Genomic DNA, 11,836 nt, shown 5'->3' with positions numbered 1-11,836 from the left:
GTTGACAAGTGATAACAGTATCCATAAAATGACAATAAATTAGTATTTTTGAGAATTGATTCATCTCATATTTAGTATTTAATAACTGCACTGAGCTTAGAATGCGTTTGCTTACACATGTTTATATTTTTCTTATATAAATATTACTTTGATCCTATTACATGTAAGGTTTTAAAGTTTTGAAATTAAGGGGGGTGCCCAGAAGAGTGTGACCAGTGAATTTTCTTTTTCGTTGTATTTCATCTGTACATTTTTATTTCATTTTCTGCAATTCTTTGAATGCAATTTCATTTTTTCCTTGGTGTTCATAAAAATCTTTCCTCATCTGAAAATTCATTTTCCAGCTGTCCTGGTGCTGTTTGCCTAACTGTAGCAGTAAAATCCTCAATAAACAAGTCATTGCGAGTGACATAGTTTCTGTCTGTATTTAGATGCATTTGAGAAGAAATAATGTAATGGGAAAACTCATTGCAATAAAAAGCATCTTGCTCTTGTACAGAACTGAAATATAATCGATCAAGTTTGACAGAAAAAAGGTTGTTTTTTTTTTTATAAGATTTGAAACTTAGTAAAGTTAAATACTAATACGGTGACAAATATAATGTACTGCAATCATGATAACCGCTTCAAACATTGAATACCCAGTCAAGAAAGCACCAAAATCAAGTACCTGAATTTTATATTGTAACACCATAATTGAAAAAAAATTATGGCTGATATTGAAAACAAGCAGCCTCTCGGCTGAGATAGCTCCGCTGTTAGCAATGCACATTTCAATTAAAAAACAGAAGATATCATTAGAAAATGAACAATATGCATAGTATCAATGCAATGGGACTTGCTGTTTTCAACAAGAATTCAAAAATATCATTTTTCACCATAAATGATTGTGGTTTTTAACAAAAAGAAAATATCATTTTTTACCAAAAATGACAAAAATATTCACCAAAATTAGAGAATTAAAGATATAATTACAAAATGAACAAATCTGAGAGAGGTCCACATGTAGTACCTATATATGTAATATCAAAGCAATTGGAATTGCGGTTTTTAACAAGAAGTTGAAAATATCACTTTTTACCAAAAATGACAAAAATATTCACCCAAATTAGAGAATTGAAGATATCATTACAAAATGAACAAATCTGAGAGAGGTCCACATGTAGTACCTATATATGTAATATCAAAGCAATTGGACTTGCGGTTTTCAACAAGAAGTCGAAAATATCACTTTTTACCAAAAATTACAAAAATATTCACCAAAATTAGAGAATTAAAGATATCATTACAAAATGAACAAATCTGAGAGAGGTCCACATGTAGTACCTATATATGTAATATATCAAAGCAATTGGACTTGCGGTTTTCAACAAGAAGTCGAAAATATCACTTTTTACCAAAAATGACAAAAATATTCACCGAAATTAGAGAATTGAAGATATGATAATGAAATGAACAAATCTGAGAGAGGTCTACCCAAGGTACATATACACCAAGTATCAAAGCATTCAGGCTTGTAGTTTTCAAGAAGAAGTCAAAAAAGTAAAACATTGACACGAACGACGACGGACAATCACTCATATGATAAGCTCCGCTCGACAAAGTCGACAGCGGAGCTAAACAAACTAGAATAAAATCTAAAAAATTGTTCATATAAATGTTTTTCAAATTCATAATTCCAGTTATAAATATGATCATCATCTACGGTTTCTGCGAGTTGTAGGAACAGCACAAACAAACGTAGAGGTGACTCGGTCGCAGTGTTTGTCTTGCCATCGGAGCCTTGGACCAAGCATAGCACAGTTTCTATCGGTAGGTGATTCTGGTTTGGGATTTCCCCGCTTCCAAGATGTGAAAGTTAATGGCGATCCATCAATCCATTCCCAATTGCCTTCTACATACTTGTCATTTAATCCTAAAAAAAATTCAGAAGTGAGCTGCAAAATTCAAGAAAGAGTAGACCAGTAGAGACAAAGGTATTGTATAGATGTTCAGTAAAGACATGAGTAATGTACAGTAGTCCAGTATAGACAGATGGGGTATGGTAGTCTAGACAAAGATAGAGCAGAGTAGTCCAGTATAACCAAGGGTATACTAGACCAGTATAAAAAAGATGGGGCATATTAGTCCAGTATAGACAAATGTTTGGTATAGTAGTTTATTATAGACAAATGTGGGGTATAGTAGTCTAGTATAGACAACTATGAGGTATAGTAGTCTAATATAGACAACTGTGGGGCATAGTAGTCTGGTATAGACAACTGTGGGGTATAGTAGTCTGGTATAGACAACTATGGGGTATCGTAGTCTAATATAGACAACTGTGGGGCATAGCATTCCGTTATAAACAAATGTGGGAAATAGTAGTCTGGTATAGACAACTGTGGGGTATACTAGTCTGTTATAGACAACTGTGGGATATAGTTTCCATTTGCACAACCTTCTCTTTTCATTTGCCTTATGGAATAACTGCTTACTTTCGGGAGTCAGGTTTTCATTTATAAAGATTCAGGTGTTCGTCTTATTGTCAATTTTCAGGTCTTTGGTAGAGTAGTCTGGTATAGTAGTCTGGTATAGACAACTATGAGGTATAGTAGTCTGTGATAGATATTAGTGGGGCATAGTAGTCTGGTATAGACAACTGCGAGGTATAGTAGTCTGGTATAGACAACAGTGGGGTATAGTAGTCTGTTATAGACAACTGTGGGATATAGTAGTCTGGTATAGACAATTGTGGGGTATAGTAGTCTGGTATTGACAACTGTGGGGTATAGTAGTCTGGTATTGACAACTGTGGGGTATAGTAGTCTGGTATAGACAACTATGGGGTATAGTAGTCTGTGATAGACAACAGTGGGGTATAGTAGTCTGGTATAGACAACAGTGGGGTATAGTAGTCTGTTATAGACAACTGTGGGGTATAGTAGTCTGTATAGACAACAGTGGGGTATAGTAGTCTGTTATAGACAACTGTGGGATATAGTAGTCTGGTATAGACAACTGTGGGGTATAGTAGTCTGGTATAGACAACTGTGGGGTACAGTAGTCTGTTATAGACAACTGTGGGACATAGTAGTCTGTGATAGACAACTGTGGGGTATAGTAGTCTGGTATAGACAACTGTGGAATATAGTAGTATGTTATAGACAACTGTGGGGTATAGTAGTTTGGTATAGACAACTATGGGGCATAGTAGTCTGGTATAGACAACTGTGGTGTATACTAGTCTGGTATAAACAACTATGCGACATAGTAGTCTGGTATAGACAACTGTGGGGCATAGTAGTCTGGTATAGACAACTATGGGGCATAGTAGTCTGGTATAAACAATTATGCGGCATAGTAATTTAGTATAGACAACTGTGGGGCATAGTAGTCTGGTATAGACAACTGTGGGGTATAGTAGTTTGGTATAGACAACTATGGGGCATAGTAGTCTGGTATAAACAACTGTGGGGTATAGTAGTCTGGTATAGATAACTGTGGTGTATACTAGTCTGGTATAAACAACTATGCGGCATAGTAGTCTGGTATAGACAACTATGTGGCATAGTAGTCTGGTATAAACAACTATGGGGCATAGTAGTCTGGTATAGACAACTGTGGGGTATAGTAGTCTGGTATAGATAACTGTGGTGTATACTAGTCTGGTATAAACAACTATGCGGCATAGTAGTCTGGTATAGACAACTGTGGGATATAGTAGTCTGGTATACACAACTCTGGGGTATAGTAGTCTGGTATAGACAACTATGGGGCATAGTAGTCTGATATAGACAACTATGGGGCATAGTAGTCTGGTATAGGCAACTGTGGGGTATAGTAGTCTGGTATAGACAACTGTGGGGTATAGTAGTCTGGTATAGACAACTGTGGGGTACAGTAGTCTGGTATAGACAACTGTGGGGTATAGTAGTCTGGTATAGACAACTGTGGAATATAGTAGTATGTTATAGACAACTGTGGGGTATAGTAGTTTGGTATAGACAACTATGGGGCATAGTAGTCTGGTATAGACAACTGTGGTGTATACTAGTCTGGTATAAACAACTATGCGACATAGTAGTCTGGTATAGACAACTATGGGGTATAGTAGTCTGGTATAGACAACTGTGGGGTATAGTAGTCTGGTATAGACAACTGTGGGGCATAGTAGTCTGGTATAGACAACTATGGGGCATAGTAGTCTGGTATAGGCAACTGTGGGGCATAGTAGTCTGGTATAGACAACTCTGGGGTATAGTAGTCTGGTATAGACAACTGTGGGGTATAGTAGTCTGGTACAGACAACTGGGGTATAGTAGTCTGGTATAGACAACTGTGGGGTATAGTAGTCTGGTATAGACAACTGTGGGGTATAGTAGTCTGGTATAGACAACTGTGGGGTATAGTAGTCTGGTATAGACAACTGTGGGGTATAGTAGTCTGGTATAGGCAACTGTGGGTATAGTAGTCTGGTATAGACAACTGTGGGTTATAGTAGTCTGGTATAGGCAACTGTGGGTATAGTAGTCTGGTATAGGCAACTGTGGGGTATAGTAGTCTGGTATAGACAACTGTGGGATATAGTAGTCTGGGATAAACAACTGTGGGGTATAGTAGTCTGGGATAAACAACTGTGGGGTATAGTAGTCTGGTATAGACAACTGTGGAATATAGTAGTCTGGTATAGACAACTGTGTGAGATAGTAGTCTGGTATAGACAACTGTGGGTATAGTAGTCTGGTATAGACAACTGTGGGATATAGTAGTCTGGGATAAACAACTGTGGGGTATAGTAGTCTGGGATAAACAACTGTGGGGTATAGTAGTCTGGTATAGACAACTGTGTGAGATAGTAGTCTGGTATAGACAACTGTGTGAGATAGTAGTCTGGTATAGACAACTGTGTATATAGTAGTCTGGTATAGACAACTGTGGGATATAGTAGTCTGGTATAGACAACTGTGGGGTATAGTAGTTTGGTATAGACAACTATGGGGCATAGTAGTCTGGTATAGACAACTGTGGTGTATACTAGTCTGGTATAAACAACTATGCGACATAGTAGTCTGGTATAGACAACTGTGGGGCATAGTAGTCTGGTATAGACAACTATGGGGCATAGTAGTCTGGTATAAACAATTATGCGGCATAGTAGTTTAGTATAGACAACTGTGGGGCATAGTAGTCTGGTATAGACAACTGTGGGGTATAGTAGTCTGGTATAGACAACTATGGGGCATAGTAGTCTGGTATAAACAACTGTGGGGTATAGTAGTCTGGTATAGATAACTGTGGTGTATACTAGTCTGGTATAAACAACTATGCGGCATAGTAGTCTGGTATAGACAACTATGTGGCATAGTAGTCTGGTATAAACAACTATGGGGCATAGTAGTCTGGTATAGACAACTGTGGGGTATAGTAGTCTGGTATAGATAACTGTGGTGTATACTAGTCTGGTATAAACAACTATGCGGCATAGTAGTCTGGTATAGACAACTGTGGGGTATAGTAGTCTGGTATACACAACTCTGGGGTATAGTAGTCTGGTATAGACAACTATGGGGCATAGTAGTCTGATATAGACAACTATGGGGCATAGTAGTCTGGTATAGGCAACTGTGGGGTATAGTAGTCTGGTATAGACAACTGTGGGGTATAGTAGTCTGGTATAGACAACTGTGGGGTACAGTAGTCTGGTATAGACAACTGTGGGTATAGTAGTCTGGTATAGACAACTGTGGAATATAGTAGTATGTTATAGACAACTGTGGGGTATAGTAGTTTGGTATAGACAACTATGGGGCATAGTAGTCTGGTATAGACAACTGTGGTGTATACTAGTCTGGTATAAACAACTATGCGACATAGTAGTCTGGTATAGACAACTATGGGGTATAGTAGTCTGGTATAGACAACTGTGGGGTATAGTAGTCTGGTATAGACAACTGTGGGGCATAGTAGTCTGGTATAGACAACTATGGGCATAGTAGTCTGGTATAGGCAACTGTGGGGCATAGTAGTCTGGTATAGACAACTGTGGGGTATAGTAGTCTGGTATAGACAACTGTGGGGTATAGTAGTCTGGTATAGACAACTGTGGGGTATAGTAGTCTGGTATAGACAACTGTGGGGTATAGTAGTCTGGTATAGACAACTGTGGGGTATAGTAGTCTGGTATAGACAACTGTGGGGTATAGTAGTCTGGTATAGACAACTGTGGGGTATAGTAGTCTGGTATAGGCAACTGTGGGTATAGTAGTCTGGTATAGACAACTGTGGGGTATAGTAGTCTGGTATAGGCAACTGTGGGTATAGTAGTCTGGTATAGACAACTGTGGGGTATAGTAGTCTGTATAGACAACTGTGGGATATAGTAGTCTGGGATAAACAACTGTGGGGTATAGTAGTCTGGGATAAACAACTGTGGGGTATAGTAGTCTGGTATAGACAACTGTGGGATATAGTAGTCTGGTATAGACAACTGTGTGAGATAGTAGTCTGGTATAGACAACTGTGGGTATAGTAGTCTGGTATAGACAACTGTGGGATATAGTAGTCTGGGATAAACAACTGTGGGGTATAGTAGTCTGGGATAAACAACTGTGGGGTATAGTAGTCTGGTATAGACAACTGTGGGATATAGTAGTCTGGTATAGACAACTGTGTGAGATAGTAGTCTGGTATAGACAACTGTGGGTATAGTAGTCTGGTATAGACAACTGTGGGATATAGTAGTCTGGTATAGACAACTGTGGGGTATAGTAGTCTGGTATAGACAACTGTGGGGTATAGTAGTCTGGTATAGACAACTGTGGGATATAGTAGTCTGGTATAGACAACTGTGGGGTATAGTATGGTACAGATAAGGCATAGTAGGTTGATATATGGGATTAGTATACAGCTATCATCAATAATTACCAATCCAAACTGATCTTCCTCCTGCAAAAACCCATAACCAATTCTGATCTTCATTTGAGGAGACACTAGGAAGGTTGCCATAGTAACTGGATGAAGGAAACACAAGACATTTATACTCTCATTGTGACTGACTGCAAGAATGGCAGTAGGAGTCAAAAGATTCTGTGTCAATAGTTCTTATTAGTAGTATCAGAGGTACATTACTTGGGGTTTGCAACTCTGGTGACATGATACCAAGATCCCGTTACAATCTCGCTCTCGCATAAGCATTCCAACTCAGAAAAATGCGAATGCGCATGCCCGAGATAACTAGGATACTGGAATGTCCAAGTGGATCAAAATAGCTGCCCATGATATGACGGATTACGAGAACTATATTTTCTGTACATTTTCGATGTATTACATTTTTCAATATGATAGTGGCAAGAAAAGTTTTATTTTATCTTGGTATGATGTCACCATACAGTACTATGCGAGTTGCAAACCCCAAGTAATGTACCTCTGGTAGCATCAACTTGTCACACATCATATGTCTAAATATATACACTATCCCTCAAGCTCACATAACCCGAGACTTTGCATGACCCCTAAAGGTCAGACATCCAGGTATTTTTTGGAGGGTAGGGGCAATTATACTTTGAATAAAAGATTTAAGGTTTAAAGACAATTTTATACAAATAGAAGCATAATATGCAAAAACTGTGATAGAAAGTACCAGGATGTGTGACCTTCAGGGGCCATGCAAAATACCAGGATGTGTGATCTTCAGGGGTCATGCAAAGTACCAGGATGTGTGACCTTCAGGGGTCATGCAAAATACCAGGATGTGTAATCTTCAGGGGTCATGCAAAGTACCAGGATGTGTGACCTTCAGGGATCAAGCAAAGTACCAGGATGTGTGATCTTCAGGGGTCATGCAAAGTACCAGGATGTGTGACCTTCAGGGGTCATGCAAAGTACCAGAATGTTTAACCTTTGGGGGTCATAAAAAGTACCAGGTTGTGTGACCTTCAGGGGTCATGTAAGGTGCCAGAATGTGTGACCTTTTGTGGTCATGCAAAGTACCAGGATGTGTGATCTTCAGGGGTCATGCAAAGTACCAGAATGTGTGACCTTTGTGGGTCTTACAAAGTACCAGGATGTTTGACCTTCAGGGCTCATGTAAGCGAGGTGCCATAATGTGTGAATTTCAGAGGCATGCAAAGTACCAGGATGTGTGACTGGATAATCTAGAGCTAACACTTACAGCTCCCGGCAGGTTCGTTGCGCATCGTTCCAAGTTTTTTCTTCACCACCAACTCTATAACACAGGTTTTTATGGTAACTCCAACCTACGTATTGAAACAAGCAACATTATGTTGAAAACACTGTAAGGGGTATCACACCTCACAAATGTCTAATACGACTTTTATTTCGTTGATGTCCAATACAAACTGGTCTCTATAATCATTATGATTTCACAAAAGTATTTCAAAACAAGAATTGCTGTTAATAAAGGAATTTCCAACTTTTGCTGAGATCTTGCGAGTTTAGAATTTAGGAATTTGTGACAATGGACACTTTCTTTTCATTACTGGCAGAGCTGTCATATCGAACACAAGAGTTTTACTATTTCTTTGTAATTTTCTCTGCTCGGACATTGATAAGTTCTAGAGCTGAGAAACATTTTATTTTTTAAATTTTCATTTGTAAGAATACCATGACGACATAATACATGCAAAATGAGGATAATGTATTACAGATATTCAACTTAGTTCAAATAAAAATATATTAAATAAATTTCAGATTACAAGATTTTATCTTTGGATATAGCCTTTTTTATGAACATAACACTGTAGTCATGACTTACCAATGAAAACTCATTATCATTACTAGACAGAAGGTCACTCATGTACTAAATGTGAATACAGTGGCCCCTCACTAAGTCGCGGATGTTGGGATCCAACCAAAAACCATGACTTATCAAGGGTCGCGACTTTCCAGGGGGTCTCATGAAAAGGGTGCTTATGCATTGAAAATGGATAAAAACCACATATACATACATGTTTTTTTTTATAGCACGTTTTCTTTATTGAACATCTCAGCACCCATGTCTGCATGGTTTCAACTCATTGTAGCGAGTTTTTATAGAGCTATATCAAAAGGGGACCGATTGAGAAGTTTGTAAAGTCACGACTTGATACCCCTGTCTACACCTCAAGTCAGGCCGCCATCATCCTTTGTATATCAGTAATTGATGGCCAGTTGGTGTCAAGTTGTCTCCCAGCACTTTAACGGCCAATTAAAAACATGATGCGATGAACCATTAGTTTTTTACTTCAAAACTGCCGACAAAACACAATAGAATTTTTGGGAACTACCCGCGACTTAGCTGAAACCGTGACTTACTGAGGCACGACTTAGCGAGGGGTCACTGTATAAAAATACAAAAATACATAAAATATTGTATGAAATGATGGCGGGAAAAATTATGACATGTAAATTGATCTCCACTTTCAACTATTTTTAAAACAAAACATAATGCACCAAACTAGCAATGGAAGTTTATTTATCATCAATCAAAACATTTTGTTAGATGATGAAATCAGACTACTGTATTTGTTCTATTAAAAGCACATCTCCAATATAGAAGTGCATATGAACCCAAATCACATTGGCTGTGTACTTAATCATTAAAATACATGCACTGATTGAGAAAACACAATAATGCGGTCAATATGTGTAGGCAGTGTCATATCAGTGTTTCCATCCAGCATAATCTCATTTTGACTATTTCGATACCTTTGTTGCAGTGGTTTGATTTCTGTTTGTTTGTTTCTGATTCACTCCACTGTATCCACCGGTAACCATCACACTGGTACATCTTATTGGCTGATGTGTCAAAGTGTAAAACACCAACAGATGACTCATTACACCGTGATGGACCAGACACCTGAAATTAAACTCGAAAAGATTAACCTGCATGATATGTGACATAACATACAATGATATATTTCAAAAGGCAATGACGACAAGAATTTTTTCTGTTTTCTTGAGACAATAAATATCATATAATCTTTATTAATTCACACATCCATTTAGTTTTCTAACACTGTTAGAGTGTTACAAAAACGATTTATAAGATTGTATCTTTAATTAATGCTCTAACTTTTTATGCATAATAAAGCACGGAAAGCATTTACGTTAAGAGAATTAAGAAACAAATAAAAGATGTTGTAAAATGTGACATACATGACATGTTTATGTGTTACATTCATTGAAAATTGGCACGTTTTCCTCTGGTGATCACAGTCAGAGATCACAACACATCATATGGGACAAGATTTCAACATAAGTCATACTTCAATCTTTTTATTTCCTCCATACATGTGGATATAAAGCATTGAATGAATGTACTGATCAACATGTGTAGTAGAAGAGCCAATCTTGAGTACCGGTATTCTTTCAATTCGTACACCAAAACATTTTTTTTAGTTGTATGCTATGTGGTATGTGCATTCCATACCCTAATTACTGTAGTTTCTTTGTCCTCAGTTTGTTCTTGAGGCGATCTTGGATCAGTTATAGTAATTCTGGGAGACAATATGCTACCTTCTAATCTATCCGGTACCCCTGGCGACTCCTGTGTCTCTGGTGAATCTTGATCAGTCCTAACCGAGATCAGCCCATGATTCTGCAGAAAGGTATGACATCATTGGTGAGTGGCACATGGTTACTGTACAAGCAGAATGTCAGTTGAGAACTCTGCTATGATTTTCTAAATAATATTATAACGTGTCATGCCAAAATCTGCCAGGTATTTTTTTAAAACAAGGAAGCAGGGGTGTAGTACCCTCATGCCATGGCCATGCGCCCCCTTACCCTGGGGAGCATATCCTCTGGCAACCATCAAATTCTGATAGGCCATCACATGTGGCCAGTCTTCAGCCATAGAATGCTCCATTTTAACTTAGAATTAACCCCTCCCCCCCACACTTGGTGGCGCCGCTGAATTGCAGTGCTCCCTCTTGCAGTTTTTTTCTAGAAAAACCGGTCTTTGAGATAGTCATTGCCTTCTAAGATGCCAAAACATTGTTCATTTGCCAACTTGACAATACATTTTGCTAACAATTGTTCGAAATATAGTGAATTCAAACGTTTCTACAATATACTGATAGTTTTAATTCACTTAAGGGCATCTTCATTTTAATGCATATGTGGACTATATTGTTGGCAATACAAAGATTTGTTTCCCACCTACATATTTATTGTGAAATATGTAATGACAACTGATAAAATTACCTCGGAATTAATTGTTACCAATGTGTATAAAATATTGATCCCATAAATGAATTACTTTTAATTGCAGGTGATTAACAATAATTAATCCAATAGTATAACAAGCAACGTGTTAGCAATGCACATGTCAATTAAAGAATTAAAGATATCACACAATGAACAAATCTGAATGAGGTCTACCCATAGTAGCTATATATACATGTAATATCAAAGTACCGGTAATCAGACTTGCGGTTTTCAACAAGAAGTCAAAAATATCACTTTTTACCAAAAAATGACAAAAAATTTCATAAAAATTAGAGAATTGAAGGTATCACAGAATGAACAAATCTGAGAGAGCTCTACACCACGATGAGCTAATAAATCTGATATTACAGATCAATGAAAAATCCTCTGGAAGGCTGTCAGTGCACATTAGGTTCCAACTGAAACTTTTCCAAAAAGACACAAAAACACCAAATACTGTAAATTAGGTTACCGGTACTTTCATTTAGAAGAAGGTGACTATTTGAGAAATAAGTCGCTATAGCTTTATATTATTGTGAAATATTTTATTTTAGCTGGAAATGATTTTCGCTGAAAAGACTTTTTTGCATGGAATTAATTTTCATTGAATTTTGACAAGTTGAATGTGAAATATAGGAAAACTCGC

At 37.6% G+C, this 11,836-nt stretch overlaps 1 protein-coding gene across 1 annotated transcript in view; it reads right to left on the bottom strand.

The window, feature by feature from the left end:
• Positions 1-1,687: 1,687 nt before the first annotated feature.
• Positions 1,688-11,836, bottom strand: part of LOC100375522 (FRAS1-related extracellular matrix protein 1) — a 31,588-nt gene continuing 21,439 nt past the window's right edge. Inside the window, exons 8-12 of the mRNA XM_006816084.2 lie at positions 10,412-10,579; positions 9,688-9,838; positions 8,153-8,237; positions 6,907-6,992; positions 1,688-1,915 (exon numbers count right to left, since the gene is read on the bottom strand). Of these exons, the coding sequence (XP_006816147.1) occupies positions 1,698-1,915; positions 6,907-6,992; positions 8,153-8,237; positions 9,688-9,838; positions 10,412-10,579 (708 nt within the window). The 3' untranslated portion in view covers positions 1,688-1,697. The remainder of the gene's footprint in view (positions 1,916-6,906; positions 6,993-8,152; positions 8,238-9,687; positions 9,839-10,411; positions 10,580-11,836) is intronic.

The sequence above is a fragment of the Saccoglossus kowalevskii genome, chromosome 9 (assembly GCF_978046115.1).
Source record: "Saccoglossus kowalevskii chromosome 9, keSacKowa6.1, whole genome shotgun sequence".
Taxonomy (NCBI): Eukaryota; Metazoa; Hemichordata; class Enteropneusta; family Harrimaniidae; genus Saccoglossus; species Saccoglossus kowalevskii.
This window is presented reverse-complemented; position numbering and strand designations above follow the sequence as displayed.